The sequence below is a fragment of the Ursus maritimus genome, unplaced genomic scaffold, assembly GCF_017311325.1.
Source record: "Ursus maritimus isolate PB19 unplaced genomic scaffold, ASM1731132v1 scaffold_19, whole genome shotgun sequence".
In the NCBI taxonomy this organism is placed as follows: domain Eukaryota; kingdom Metazoa; phylum Chordata; class Mammalia; order Carnivora; family Ursidae; genus Ursus; species Ursus maritimus.
Genome location: NW_024424341.1, coordinates 6,200,864 through 6,217,183, shown reverse-complemented (window position 1 = coordinate 6,217,183; position 16,320 = coordinate 6,200,864). Strand labels below are relative to the sequence as shown.

The window sequence follows — 16,320 nt, the reverse complement described above, 5'->3', positions numbered from 1 at the left end:
CTGTACATGCTTTTATTTTGTGAGTCCCTTGACTGATTTTTACAATATACTTATTTTTCTGCTCTTGCGCTTCCTGCTTTTCTTGTTTATTACTTATGTTCTGTCCTTTCCACACAGAGTCTCCTTTAAGATTTCTTGTGGGGCTGGTCTAGTGGTCATGAATTCCTTTAACCTTTATTTGTCTGAGAAACTCTTTTTCTCTTCTTCTATTCTGAATGATAGCCTTGCTGCATAGAGTATTCTTGGCTGAAGATTCTTCCATTCAGTACTTTGAATATATCATGCCACTCCCTCTGGCCTTTAGAGTTTCTGTTGAAAACCAGCTGATAGGCTTATGGGGTTTCTTTTGTTTGTAACTGTTTTCTTTTCTCTTTCTGCTTTTATTTTTTTTTAAGATTTTATTTATTTATTTGACAGAGACAGCCAGAGAGAGAGGGAACACAAGTAGGGGAAGTGGGAGAGGAAGAAGCAGGCTCCCAGCGGAGGAGCCTGATGTGGGGCTCGATCCCAGAACGCTGGGATCACGCCCTGAGCCGAAGCAGACGCTTAACGACTGCGCCACCCAGGCGCCCCCTCTTTCTGCTTTTAAAATGCTCCCTCTATCACTACTTTTTGGCATTTTAATGTTATGTATCTTGGTGTGGACCTCCTTGGGTTAGTTTTGTCAGGAGACCTCTGCACCTCCTGAGTCTGGATATATTTCCTTTCCCATTTGGGATGTTTACAGCTATTATTTATTCAAATAAAACGTCTTCCCCTTTTTCTCTCTCTTCTCCTTCTGGGATTGCTAAAATTGGAATGTTAGTACATCTGATGGTGTCTCTGAGTTCCATAAGTCTGTTCTCATTTTGTATTATTTTTTTTCCTCTATCCAATTCATCTTGATTCCCTTCCATTACTTGGTCCTCCAAGTTGCCGATCCATTCTTCTGCTTCCTCTAGTCTACTATTGATTCCTTCTAATGTATATTTAGTTTCAGCTATTGATTCTTCATCCCTGATTGGTTCTTGTTTATAATTTCTGTCTCATTGTTAAGGGTCTCACCAAAGTCGTCAACTCTTTTCTCAAACCCAGTGAGTATTTTCATGTTCATTACTCTAAATTCACTATCAGGCATATTACTTATTTCTGTTTTGTTTTTATCTCTTGCTGTGATTTGTCCTGTTCTTCCATTCAGGACATATTCCTCTGTCTCCTCATTTTGTCTAACTCTGTGGTCTGTTTCTATGTGTTAACAAAGTTAGCTACATCTCCTGCTCTCGAAAGTTATGGCCTTATGAAGAAAAGTTCATTTAGTGCCCTGCATTGCAGTGTCCCCCGTTAACCAGAACCTGGCACTTGAGGAGTGTCTCCTATGTGTGTTACCTGCACCCCACTTTTCTGGCTGAGCTGCTTTTGCCTTCAGTCCAGTCATCTGCAATGGCTCTCGTTGCCTGTGGTGGGCAGTGTTTGGTCCCTGTGTGGGCCAGTCTGAGGCCACCTTGGGCTTGAGTTAAAACAGACCAGCCATTTGTCAGAGATGCAGTAGCACCAAACTGCAGAGTACCTTCCTTGTGTCATCCCCTGAGAAGCTTTAATTGGTGGGTGGGATCTGCACTCAGACCAGCTGCCTTCCCTTAGCCCACTGCTGGGTCCATAGTCTGACTAGTGTGTGTGGTTATCTTTCCCCCCTCTCTGAGGCAGGAGTTACTTTGGAGTTGTTTTGGACCTTGTTGGGGCTGCTTGCATACTGCCAGGCTTTTGGCACTGGTTTGGATGTGCTCTAGCCAAGAGCATATTCGCGGGTGTGGATCCGCATAGTTTGTCAGATCAGACCTGCAGTTTTGCAAGGTTTCCCTCTTTTGCAGGAGGGAAGCTGCAATCAACCAGTACTGAGGCCAGCTGGTTTGGAGGGAGTGGATCCACAAAGTAAGTGGAGGTGGGTGCCCAGTGTTAGCAAGGTTTGCACAAGTCCTCCGGTGGAAGGGTTCTGCCAGAGCAGGACTTGCAGTGTAAGCAAATTAGGTTGGGAGTGTTGGCACTGCACTGGTTCCTGCAGATGGACATGTGTTTATGCTGAGAGGCAGGGGAGGGAAATACCACCTGTCAATCTCTATGTTCCTAGAGAAGTCTCCCGTGGAAGCCTGCCCCTCCTGCACACACTCTGAGATTAGTATAAACAAATTCCCCTCCGGTGTGACCCTGGCACTTTTCAAACTGCTGCTTCTGTGCTATATCTCCTCAAGCTGTTTCTTGTGCTGTCTCTTTAAGGACGGTGACTCCATTTCCTCTCACCTTATGGCTCCCCCAGAGTGGAGCCCAGTGATTTTTAAAGTTTAAAGTTTTAAGTCCTGCTGGTTGTAAGAACTCATGAAATTTGGCCCTTCTGGTTTTCAAAGCCAAATGGTTAGGGGGATTTGTCTTCCCTGTGAGGTTTCCCTGTTGTGAGAGTCTGTTTCTCTCCCTACAGTATCCCTACCTCCTGTGAACAGTCCTGCAGGTCTGTTTAGCTCCCTACCTTTTGACTCCCCACGTTGTCTCTGTCCTTCCTACCCTCTTAGATGTGGCCTCTTCCCTATATTTAGTTCTGTGGTTTGTTCTACCAAGCTTTGGGTCGTTTTCTGGGTTATATTTACACTGATGGGAGTGCTATCTAGTATATGTAAGATGAGGTGAGCTTAGGGTCCTCCTGCTCCCCCATCTTTTCCAGCAATCTTGTTCTTGCAGTTTTTGTGTGTGTGGATAATGGTGGGTAAAAATTCAGTATGATATTTATATTCCACTGGATACACTTTTTTAAGAACAATTATTTTATTTCAAAATCTCAATAATTCTGATAGATTTGAAAATTACATATTTTGTAGTGGTTTAAACTGATGAAAATATTTAGATTACTTTTTTAGAAGTGAACTTAAACATGTTAAGGGATACGTAGTTTTCAAAAATTCCTTTAGGGCCTGTCTGAGCAAAAATGTTTGAAGACCACAGAGCTAAAGAACTAGAGAGCTTGGAAAAGCATGCTGGACCCATCTCTTGGTAATTTTATCTGGATATCTAATATAATGATAATTCATTATAGACTGATCATTGAAAAGTGGGTGGATAAGCAGTCATTTCAAAGAGCAGTTACCATAGGCAACCAAAAGCTACAGTTGACATTAATTACATTTAAATTCATCCTTTGATAAATGCTATTCTTTGAGATTAAGGGTAATAGGCCTCACAAATTAGAACACCTTGACATAATTATGTTTCCTGTGGGGCGGGGTGGTGGGTAGCTAATAATTAGAATTTTCTACAGAGGTCAAGAAATGGCAACGAATAGACTTAACATGCCTCAGAACTGCCCAGTTTATCATCTCTGCTGTTTCTTCCTTTGTGATCAGAACAGTTTGTGACCTTGGCCTTCAAGTAGAGTTGAGCATGTACATAAGAAGATTATAGTTTATATGAATACAGTTGCTTATAAAGATGGTGTCTGTTGCTTCTTATTGAAAAACCGATGTGTACAAAGAACAGTAAAGGTAGAGGAGAAATAAGTTTTATTTTCAACTCTAAATTTTTAAACAATTGAATTTTGATATACAGCTGTATATACATTTAATCTTCAACATCTTAAAATGCATCACAAAAAGAAATAATAGCTCTTCCCTTCTCCCCCCCCACTATAAAGTATAAGGATCAGTTAACTGCCTTTGAAGAGACATGACTGTAAATTAACAGAGTATAGGCAACAAGTATAAAACTTAAAATACTGTGAAGACCTTGAATATTGATTTGAAGTGTTCCAGAAAGGGAGATTATAATTAATATTTTGTTAGGAGTTGCAAACTCAAATGTCTAAAGGGACCCAGAGGGAAACCAAAGTGAGTGAAGCAGTTTGGAAAGGTGGGGACTTCGGCTGCCGATAGGCATTATATCTCTGTCCGAAAAGGGCCAGTTGGTTACCAGACCTGGTATTTCAAGAGAAGCTGGAAATCAGATTTTTCTGTAAAATCTGATTTTTTATTTAAGTTTTCCCAATGAATTCAAACTATTTAAAACAATGTATGAGCCAAATAAAACACATCTTTGTGCTGAATTTGGCCCGTAGTCTGCCACTTAATCATTTTTTCTTTATCACTCTTTTAAATTCTTTATTTGAAATGTACGTTTTTGTTAAGTAGTTTCTAGGAGTTAATTGAAGTTTTCCAGAATTCTAACTATAACTTAAGTCAAAGCAAACTCATAAAAAATTCTTTAAGGAATGAGATCAATAATTTCTCAGGTAGTAATTAAGGGCAACCACATGATTAACCTCATTGAGCTCAATTCTGTAGAAGCTTATATTTTTTAATTCACTTTTGGCCTATAATTACAAATTTCTTGGGAACATTAGGAAACTCTTCTGAATTGACTTCAGGTTAAACTTGTCGTAGAATCTCTCTAGCCTGCATCTGATTATTTTGTTAGTAATTAAAAATACTTTAATGCTCAGAATTTAAAGAACCTGTGAATAAGTGGTCTATCTTAAAAGAAGTGAACTAGCCTTACTAAATTGGACTTGATTGAAATTATTTTAAGCATTTCTAACCTTGTGTAGTATGAAAGAAAAACATGACATGAATTCTTGACATTGAATTACCTTACACCAAATGCTGAATATAATTTCTCACTTCAGTATTTTATTTGCTATAACCTTATATTATAGGATTTTGGTTAAAATGATAAAATTGGAGTATACGAACATTGCTTAGTTTTGTTTTTACTGTCTTGTTGAGGCAACAGATGAGGCCTATATGCTAAAAAGTGTGTATAAGGATATAGAGAAGAAGTTGACTGTTTGTAGCACATGGACCCTTGGTGTAGGGAAAATTTTTTCCTGATGAATGCTTATTCTTTTTCCCAGACTCCACCTGCCAAGAGCAAATTAGTCAATTGTTTCTCTCTGCTTTCCCAACATATTAAAACCAAGTTCAAATAAATCTTGTTTGCTACCCAGTCACTTAGATGATATATTGATAATTAAGTTGGACTTATTCATTAGCCGTAAATTGCTCTTTGGAGATGACATATCTATGTTTCCATATTTCACTGGAACACAATATTATGAAAAAAAAATAGCATGTTCTCACTAGAGGTGGAGAAGAATAGGAAATTCTACTTGATGCTATGACGCAGTCCAGCAAGTATTTGCTGATTAAATCGTGATTCTTTTCAATCACTGTTTGGAAGCCGTGTCCTGGTTAGGTGATGTAGATAGAAACATCTATGAATCAGGATATCCAGAGAAGCTTACATCTTTTTTTTTTTTTTTTTTTTTTTTTTTTTTGAGAGAGAGAGCACACACATTAACATGGGGGGAGTGGCACATGGAATTGGGGAGAGAGAATCCCATGACTCTGAGATCATGACCGAGCCAAAATCAAGAGTCAGATGCTTAACCTATTGAGCCTCCCATGCGTCCCTCAGAGGAGCTTACATCTTAAAACGTGCTATTAGTAAAGAAAGGGTACTCGGATACCAGTAAGAAAAGCAAAGTAGGGCCTTGATAAATGAGAATGACTTTGATAATGGAGTGTGTTCTACTGATGAGGAATTGAGAAATTTTTTTATTTAAACTTGCTCTTTCTTCTGTAGTTCTTAATAGTCTACCAGTGTGACCTTCCTGATTTTGGTAATTGTACTGTGGTTATATGAGATGTTGACATTAAGGGAAACTGAATGAGGGATATATGAAAACTTTACATGATAATTTTTTATAAGGAAGTAAAATTTACATAACATAATTAGCCCTATGAAGTGTACAATTTAATGATATTTAGTATATTCACAATGTTTTATGACCATCATCTACTTCCAGTAGCTTGTCATCATTTCTAAAGGGATCCCTGTACCCATTAAACAATCATTTTCCTTTTCCCCCTTCCCCCAGCCCTTGGCAACTGCTAATCTGTTTCCCTTCCCTATTGTTGGTATTTCATCTAAATGAAATCATACAGGGTGTGACCTTTTGTGTCTGGCTTCTTTCACATAGCATAATGTTTTAAGGGTTCATCCGTGTTGTACCATGTATCAGTACTTTAGGGTTTTTTTGTGTTTGGCTATAAAATATTTTTATGAATGGCATTTTGTTTATACATTCATCCATTGGTGGACATTTGGGTTATTTCCAGTTTTTGGCTATGGTGAATAGTGCTACTAAGAGTATTCATGTACAAGTATTGTTTGAATACCTGTTTTCAATTGTTTTGGGTATATACCTAAGTATAGAAATACAGGGTCATGTGGTAATTCTATGTTTAACTTTTTGAAGAACTGCCAAACTGTTTTCCATAACCAATGCACCATTTTATACTCCCAGCAGCTGTGTACAAGATTTCGTATTTCTTCACTTTCTCCCCAACACTTACTATTTTTTGGCTTTTGATTATTGCCATCCTAGTGACTGTGAAGTAGTTTCTCATTATGGTCTTCTTTTATATTTCCTTAATGACTAACGATGTTGAGCATCTTTTGATGTGCTTAGGAGCCATTTGTGTATGCTCTTAAGAGAAATATCTAGTCCTTTACCCATTTTTTAATTAGGTTGTTTTTATTGTTGACTTGTAAAGGTTTTGTATATAGATACTAGACCTTTATCAGAGATAAGATATTTGCAAATATGTTTTCCCATTCTATGGAATTGTCTTTTTACTTCAATGATAGTATGCTGTGATATACAAAAGTTTTTAATTTTGATGAACATAATTCATCTGTTTTTTCTTTTGTTGAATATTCTTTTGTTGTTATATCTAAAAATCCATTTCTAAATCCAAGGTCATGAAGATTTTCCCGTATGTTTTCATTCAAGAGTTTTATAGTTCTAGCCCTTTGATCCATTTCAAGTTAGTTTTTGATACATGGTTTGAGGCAAGATTCTAAATTTATTCTTTTCCTTAGCTCAGAATGTTAGAATTAACATTCATAAGACATAATCATCATCATTCTTCATTGTCTTGGAAAAAAACATCTATGATAATATTAAATCATTTTTTCTTATACTTAAAGAATCGAAGACAAGTATTAGAGCTAAAACTAAAATTCTCAGGAGAAAGCATATGGGTAAATCTATATGAACTTGGATTTTGAAATGGATTCTTAGATATGACAACATAAGAACAATCAACAAAAAAAATAAATGAACAGGATTCATGAAAATTAAAAAAGTCTGTACATCACAGGACACTATCAAGAAAGTGAAAAGCCAATGTGCAGAATGTGAGAACTTTCACAACTCAAAAATAAAACATTATATTTAATAATCTAACTTAAAAATAGGCAAAGGATTTGAATGGACATTTCTCCAGAGATGTACAAATGGCCACAAACACTTAAAACATACTCAACATCATTAGCCATCAGGAAAATACAAGTCAAAACCAGGAGACACACACCCCCTAGGATAACTATAATAAAACAAAGGGACAATAAATAATAAGTGTTGACAAAGGAACATGTTGGAACCCTCTGACATTGCTAGTTAATATGATGATGCCACTTTAGAATATAGTTTGACTGTTCCTGAGAAGGTTAAACATACAGTTAACATGTGACCCAGCAATTCTTAGATATATACCCAAAAGAAATGAAAACGTATGTCCACATAAAAGCTTGTACATGAATACTCATAGCACCATTTTTATACTAGCCAAGAGTGGAGACAAGCCAAATGTCCATCAACAGATAAATGAATAAACAAAAAGTATAGCCATACAGTGAAATATTATTCAGCTATTAAAAGAACTGAAGTACTGACACATGCTATAACATGGATGAACCTGAAATTATATTCTAAGTGAAAAAAAAAACAGACATAAAATGCCAATTATTATATGATTCCATTTATATGTAATGTCCAGAATAGGGAAATCCATAGTGATAGAAAGCGAATAGTTGCCAAGGCTAGAGGGAGGGAAGAATGGGAAATGAGTAATGGATACAGGGTTTCTTTTTGAGGTAAAGAAATTTTTTCCGTCGATAATGGTGATGGTTGCAAACTGTGACTATACTAAAAAGCATTAAATCGTATACTTTGAAAGAGTGAATTTTATGGTATGAGAAATATCTCAACAAAAATCAATAAATTTTAAAATTATCTTGCAGGCATCTATTTTTCTATTTTAAAACAATGCTTATTTGATATTTGCCTTAAGGAAATTATACGTATTTTTTTTTTAGGAATTTATCATGGCATCCTGCATTGACCACTAAAAGTAAAATGCGAATTCCACATTCTCACGCGTTTATTGATCTGACTGCAGATTTTACGGCAGGTAAGTTGCACATAAATGTAAAATATTTCTTTTGAAGGGCCAAAGAATTACAAGATTTTATTTATTCTTAGTAATCATTTCGTATTGAATTGAATGTTAAAACCAAAATGTTAAAAGGTTATAAGGAAGTCAGTGATATTAGATACACATTAAAAGTACTGGATATAGGGACACCTGGGTAGCTCAGTCGGTTAAGCGTCTGCCTTAGGCTCAGGTCATGATCCCAGGGTCCCAGGATCGAACCCCACATCTGGCTCCCTGCTCAGCAGAGAGCCAGCTTCTCCCTCTCCCTTTGTCCCTCCCCCCCCACTCGTGTACATGCCCTCTCTCTGTCTCTCTCTCTCTCTATCTCAAATAGGTAAAAATCTTTTAAAAAGATAAAATAATAAAATAAAAATAAAAAAAATTATCTGTATTATAGAATATCTCAAACTCTGGATTTTGCCATTTCTATCCCCATGGTGTTAGCTTGTGACTCTGTCTCCTGTATTTCTTCTAAACCAATAGTTAAATTTGAAGCCTTGATCAGAATTAGCCTTTTTTTTTTTTTTGGTGTCAAGAATACTTCTAGGTGTTGCTATTTGTTTCAATTCATTAGGAGACACGTGATGTAAATTCTGTCTCTTTTGTGATGTTAAGATTGATCAGTAGTTTCAGTTTTCCTCAGCTTGGACCATTCATTATAATGCTGTCCTAGTGGTTTTAGCTGCTATTGATATTTATGGTCATGTCCATTATTTCAATAGGAGTTACAAAATTGTGGCACCCTAAATCTATCATTCATCTGTATATGTTATCTGGAATCTTCTATTTAATAAAAAAGACAATTTCCGTCATTATCTCTTCAGTCACTTGAAGTATAGTTCAGACCGGCAGGTTAAGTGCTGGATTTTTGTTCCTCCTCACTGTTTTTTTTCCAATTATTTTTAATGTGGTCAAATACTTCTGAAATTTGCCATCTTAACCATTTTTAAGTGTGCAGTTCGGTAGTATTAAATACACTCATAATGTTGACCTACCATGTAACTCTTTTCGTTTTATAAAACTGAAACTGTACACCCATTAAATAATAACTCCTCATTCCCTTTCCCCAGCCTCTAGAAACCCCTATTCTGTGTTCTGGCTCTGATTTTGACTACTCTGAGTACTTCAAATAAGTGAAATCATGACAGTATTTGTTATTTTGTGACTGACTGACTTCACTTAGCATGATGTCCTCAGAGTTCATCCATGTTATAACATGTCACAATTCCCTTCCTCTTTAAAGCTGAATGATACTTCATGTATGTATCCCACATTTGTTTATCCATTCATCTATTCATGGACTCTTAGGTTACGTCCACGTTTTAGCTGTTGTGAATAATACTGCTATGAACATGGATGCACAAATGTCTCTGAGAAATCCTGCTTTCAATTTTTTGGAAGTGGAATTTCGGGATGGTATGGTAATTCTTTTTTTTTTTTTTTTTTTAATATCTTGAGGAACCGCCGTTATAGCAGCTACACCATTTGGCATTCCTACCAACAGTGCACACGGGTTCTCCATGTACTTGCCAACATTTGTTACGTTCTGTTTTTGTTTTTTTCATAGTAGCCCTCCTAATGAGTGTAAGGTGGTATCTCATTGTAGTTTTGATTTGCATTTCCCGAATGATCTTGGGACACCTGGGTGGGTCAGGAGGTTAAGCATCCGACTCTTGTTTTTGCCTCAGGTCATGGTCTTAGGGTCTTGGGATCGAGTCCTGCATTGGGCTTCCCACTCAGGGGGAGTCTGCCCAAGGATTCTCTACCCCCCCCCCAAATAAATCTTAAAAAAAATAATGTCGAACATCTTTTCTTGTGTTTATTGGCCATTTGCATATCTCCTTGGTAAGAATGTTTATTCAAGTCCTTTGCCCATTTTTTAATTGGATTTTTTTTTGGTGATGTTGAGTTTGAGTTATTCTCTATTCAGAATATTATTTCCTCATCAGTTATACGATTTGCAAATAGTTTCTCTCATTTTGGGGATGCTTTTTTACTCTTGATAGTGTTTTTGGATGCAGCAATTTCTTTTCAGTTTTTAAGTCCATTTTGTCTGTTGTTTCTTTGTTGCCTGTGCCTTTGGTGTCTATCCAAGAAATCGTTGCCAAGTCCAGTGTCATGAAGCTTTTACCCTATAAAGAGTTTTATACTTCTGTCCCTTACGTTTAGGGTTTTGATCTATTTTGTGTTAACTTTTGTATATGGTGTTAGATAAGAGTCTAGCCTCAGTCTTTTGCATGGATACCCAGTTTTCCCAGCACCAGTCATTGAAAAGACTTGTCATTTCCCTACTAAATGGTCTTGGCACCCTTGTCAAAAGTCATTTGACAATATATAGGAGGATTTCTTTCTGGGCTCTTTATCTGTTCTACTGATCTATACATTTGTCTTTATGCTAATGCCACACTCTTTTGATTATTATAACTATTCAGTAAATTTTGAAATTAGAACTGTGAGTTCTTCAACTTTGTTCTTTTTTAAAATTATTTTGGCTATTTGGGGTCCTTTGAGATTCCATATGAATTTTAAGATGGATTTTTCTGTTTCTGCAAAAAATGCCCTTGGGATTTTGATAAGGATTGTTCTGAATCTGTAGATCACTTTGGATAATATTGACATCTTAACAATATTGTCTTCCAATCAGTGAGCATGGATTATGTTTCCATTTATTTATGTTTTTTAATGATTTCTTTCAGCAGTGTTTTTTAGTTTTCACTTTACAAGTGTTTCACCTCCTTGGTTAATTCCTAAGTATTTTATTCTTTTGATTCTGTTGTTAATGATGTTGTTTTCTTAATTTCCTTTTTAGATTTTTCATTATCAGTGTGTAGAAATGCAATTAATTTTGCATCCTGCTATTTTGCTGGATTCATTTATTCTGACACTTTTTTTGTGGAATCTGTAGGGTTTTCTACAAATAAACTCATACTGTCTGTATGTGGAGATGATTTTACTTCCTCCTTTCTAATTGTTTACCTTATATTTCTTTCTCCTCTTCATCCCATTTTTACCAGTGAAGAAATTCTCTTTGAGTAGTCTTTCTAAAGTTAACTTAAAATACATGGGGAAATATTAAAAATTGTCATTGTTAGTATTGTGTTTTTCAAAACATTATTTCTGCCTTTAAACTCATTTCAGCAAAGTTATTGAATACCTGCTCCGTGCAAAGCCCTCTACTCTTTATTATGTGAAATACAAGGATGACAAGAAATGCTTGCAGTCCTCAAAGAGCATTTCGTTTAGTAGGAGAGTCTTATGAGTCTAACTATGTTATGTGGCAGAATAAAATAATTACATATTATTTTATGTATGTAAGTATATAAATATATATAAAATAATTACATATTAATTACAAACTGCTGTATAATAACAAGAGAGATAATAGGAAGAGACAGACGGCCCTACTGTTCTTGGGACTAGAGTCCTACACAGTTGAGCTAAGAATTTGGCCAATGAAAAGGTAAGTTACATGCTTCTCATTATCCATCATATGCTCTATGCTCATTCTTTAGGAAATATAAAGCTTTTCTAAGCAATTAGTTCTAGAAGAATTTCTTGTTATAAGTGGCGACTTCCTACGTGAGACAAGATATGTAATGTAGTAATTGAGTTGCCCATGACAAATATTTTTTAAACATTTTTATTAGATTTTTTTTATAATTACCACAACTGTGGCTTTTAATTACTTTTATCCATTGTATGGTTGTAACATGGTTTATTTAATCCTTTTTCTTCTGGACACTAGTTTCTAGTTTTTTACTTTGTTTTTTATTCTAAATGGAGCTCTGGCTGCCTTATCTTGTGTACATCTCTCAAAAGTTCCTCAAGGAGTGGTCCTGGAAGTAAAATAGCCTGGTTAAACAAGTATAAAGATTTTTAAGGTGAAACATTGTCACATTGCCTCTATGCAACTGCTTATTTCTCCCACCTTTGCCAAAACTTGGATATTACTTTTTAAAAATTTACTACTATTTGATAGGTGAAAAAAGTATTTCATTATAACTTTAACATCCATTTCTCAAATTAGTATTGAAATAGAATTTTTCTTTTTCATATGTTAGTTTCATACGTGTATTGCCTTATGTATTGCTGGCAGTTGCCTGTTATTTAAGGCTGTCTTTTGATAATTGAAAACTAAAAATGACATGAAACTAAATGAAAATTAAAACTAAACATGAAGGGGCACCTGGGTGACTCAGTTGATTAGGTGTCTGCCTTTGGTTTAGGTCATGATCTTGGAGTCTTGAGAAGGCTTCCTGCTCAGCAGGAAGTCGGCTTCCCCCTCTTTCTCTGGCCCTCCCCCTACTTGTGCTCTCTCTGTATCTCTCTCAAATAAATAAATAAAATCTTTAAAAAAAAAAAAAACCTAAAACTAAACATGAAAACTTGGGGTATGCGGGAGGCCCAATCAGTTAAGCATCTAACTCTTGATTTCTGCTCAGGGTCATGAGATCAAGCCCCACATCAGGCATGGAGTCTGCTTAAGACTCTCTCTCTCCCTCTCCCCCAACCTCCACTTGGACTCTCTCTCTCTCTAAAAGAAAAGAAAACAAAAACTAAACATGAAAATTAAAAGCATAACATTAAAACCCAACTTAATGAAAGCAGTTCTATAGGGAAGCCAAGTCAGTAGAACCCATGATCTGGCCTAGACCGAGGACCAGTCCTTTTAATGTTAAGAGAGCCATATGTCCCAAGTCATTCACCTGTAAATATCCTCTTTCTCAACTGGAGTTTTGATACAGGTTCTATTTTATAACAAGAACCTAGATTCTGGTATTTGTTTTCATTTTTGAAGGCAGGTATCTTTTCCTTAGTTACCAAATGGGGTAAATAGATGATAAGATGGTTTTTCTTCTATAGGAATAAAGGAATGTAACAGAGTCTACTCTAGGTGATGTGCAGTCATTTCTGCTGTATCTGGAGGGGTGGGCTAAGATACTAAGAGTATTTTCTTAAGGTGGATTATTGAGGAAAATGAGATGATCAGAATAACGTATTAAGAAATACAGAATATTTTGAGGTAGTAAAGAACTGGAAAGCTTGAAGACTATTTAGAAAATGGTAGCACATATGAGTCAGTTGCCAGTGGTTGTATAAGTCCCTTAATTGATAGAATAACAGTTTTAAGCCAAAGTAGAGAATTTAAGGGTAGGAAAAAGAATGGCAGAGATGTAGGGATCCCCTTTTTCAGCTGGTCCCCTCCGTTGAGCTGGATAGGTACCAGGCCATCCTGAACACCCACGAAGTCAGCCTGAGATGCAGGAAGATACATCTGGATCTCTACAAACAAACATCTCCAGCGCTGAGTATTGAGGTACAGAGTGGGGAGCCGTGAATCCGCGCACAGATATCGGAAGATAAACGGAAGGGGGAGGGATGCCCTGCGCTCAGGCACCAGGAAGCAGTAGCAACCTGCACTGGGGAGCAGGCCGGACTCGCAGACAGCACCCGCGAGAGAGCAGACTGAGACCGTGAGCCGGGGAGCTCCGGAGCACTCACTGGAACCGGACTGATACTGGGAGCTCGGGAGTGCACGCACGACCAACCTGAAAACCAGCACTCCAGATCGCGCGCGAACCACACTGAAACAGAGAGCTCAGGAGCGAGCGCAGGAACCAGGGCGGCTGGCGGTGTTAGAAGCACAAAGGACAGAGGCGTGCCGGCCCTGGAAGTGAGGGCTGGGACACTGGCTGTGGGGCGCACAACCCGAGAGGCTGCAGGTTTTTTGGCAGTACCAACAGAAACAGTTAAAGTGCCCAAGAGAGCTCAGTGGAGAGCAGACTGCGATCTCTCTATTCTGAGACGGAGGCTAGGATACGGCCACTGCTGCTCTGACTCTCAGAGGAGTCACAGAAAACCACCAGGGAAAGCCGCCAGAGAACAAAAGCCCGGAAATACCAGCTCACATTGTGCCCATTCCCATCCACACTCGCAGGGGACAGGGTGACTCTACCCAAACAGGGTTGCCTGATTATCATGCCCCTCCCCCAGAAGGCAGGCTGAAAAATCAAGAAGCCCACATCCCTAAGGTCCTTATAAAACAAGTGCACACTGCCTGGGTCCTGGTCAATAATTTGGGCTCTGGGCAACCCCACAACCTCTCCTCATCAGAATGATGAGGAGGAGAAACCCACCCCAGGAAAGAAAAGAGAATGAGTCTGTGGCCTCTGCCACAGAACTGATGGATATCGATATAACCAAATTGTCAGAAATGGAGTTCAGAGTAACAGTGGTCAAGATGATGTGTAGGCTTGAAAAAAATATTAATGAAAATATTAACGAGAATATAGATTCTCTAAGAGCGGAAATGACAGCGAATCTGGCAGAAATTAAAAATGCTATGAATCAAATGCAGTCAAAACTAGATGCTCTGATGGCCAGGGTAAATGAGGCAGAAGATCAAATTAGTGAATTGGAGGATGGGATGGTAGAAGAGAATGGTAAAACAGAAACTTGGCTCAAAAAAATCCAATCTCAAGAATGAAGATTATGGGAGATTACTGACTCAGTGAAACGTTCCAATGTCAGAATCATCGGCATCCCCGAGGGGGTGGAGAAAGAGAGAGGTTTAGAAGAGATATTTGAACAAATTGTAGCTGAAAACTTCCCTAATCTGGCAAAGGAAACAAGTATTCATGTCCAAGAGGCAGAGAGGACCCCTCCTAAGGTCAACCATGGCAAGCCTACACCACGTCACGTCATAGTGCAATTCGCAAATATTAGATCCAAGGATACAGTATTGAAAGTGGCCAGGGCGAAAAGATTTCTCACGTACAGAGGCAAAAATACCAGAATAACGTCAGACCCGTCTACACAAACCTGGAAAGAGAGGAAGGGTTGGCAGGGTATTTTTAAAGCTCTATCTGAGAAGAACACGCAGCCAAGGATCCTTTATCCAACAAGGCTGTCATTCAGAATTGATGGAGAGATAAGGACCTTCCAGATCAGCAGAAACTGACTGAATTCGTAACCACAAAACCAACCCTACAGGAGATATTAAGGGGGTTCTATAAAAGTAACAAGGCCCCAAGAGTGATACAGAACAGAAATTTGCAATCTATAGAAACAAACACTTCACAGGCAACATGACATCATTAAAATCATCTCTCTCAATAATCACTCTCAATGTGAATAGCCTAAATGCACCCATAATATGCCACAGGGTTGCAGATTGCATAAAAAGACATGACCCATCCATTTGCTGTCTACAAGAGACTCTTCTTGAACCTAAAGATACATCCAGACTGAAAGTGAAGGGATGGAATACCATTTTCCATGCCAGTGGACCTCAAAAGAAAGCTAGGGTAGTAATTCTCATATCAGAGAGATTAGATTATAAACTAAAGACTGTAGTTATAGATACAGAAGGACACTATATTATTCTTAAAGGACGTATCCAACAAGTGGATATGACAATTATAAATATCTATGCCCCCAACAGGGGAGCAACTAGATACACAAGCCAACTCTTAACCAGAATAAAGAGACATATAGATGATAATACGTTAATAGTAGGGCACCTCAACACTCCATTATCAGCAATAGACAGATCACCTAAGCAGAAATTCAACAAAAACAAGAGCTTTGAATGACATACTAGACCAGATGGACCTCATAGATATATACAGAACACTACACCCCAGAACAACAGAATACTCATTCTTTTCGAATGCACATGGAACTTTCTCCAGAATAGACCATATACTAGGTCACAAAACAGGTCTCAACCGATAACAAAAGACTGAGATTATTCCCTGCATATTCTCAGACCACAATGCTTTGAAACTGGAACTCAATCACAATGAAAAATTTGGAAGAAACTCAAACACTTGGAGACTAAGAACCATTCTGCTCAAGAATGATTGGGTAAACCAGGAGATTAAGAATCAATTTAAGCAATTTATGGAGACAACGAGAATGAAAACACATCGGTCCAAAACCCATGGGACACTGCAAAGGCAATCCTAAGGGGAAAATACATCGCCATCCAAGCCTTACTCAAAAGAATAGAAAAATCTAA

At 37.6% G+C, this 16,320-nt stretch overlaps 1 protein-coding gene across 1 annotated transcript in view; it reads left to right on the top strand.

Annotated features, from left to right (window-relative positions):
* The window catches only part of ITFG1 (integrin alpha FG-GAP repeat containing 1), a 271,075-nt gene that overhangs the window by 23,725 nt on the left and 231,030 nt on the right, over window positions 1–16,320 (top strand). Inside the window, exon 6 of the mRNA XM_040633257.1 lies at window positions 8,179–8,273. Within this exon, the coding sequence (XP_040489191.1) occupies window positions 8,179–8,273 (95 nt within the window). The remainder of the gene's footprint in view (window positions 1–8,178; window positions 8,274–16,320) is intronic.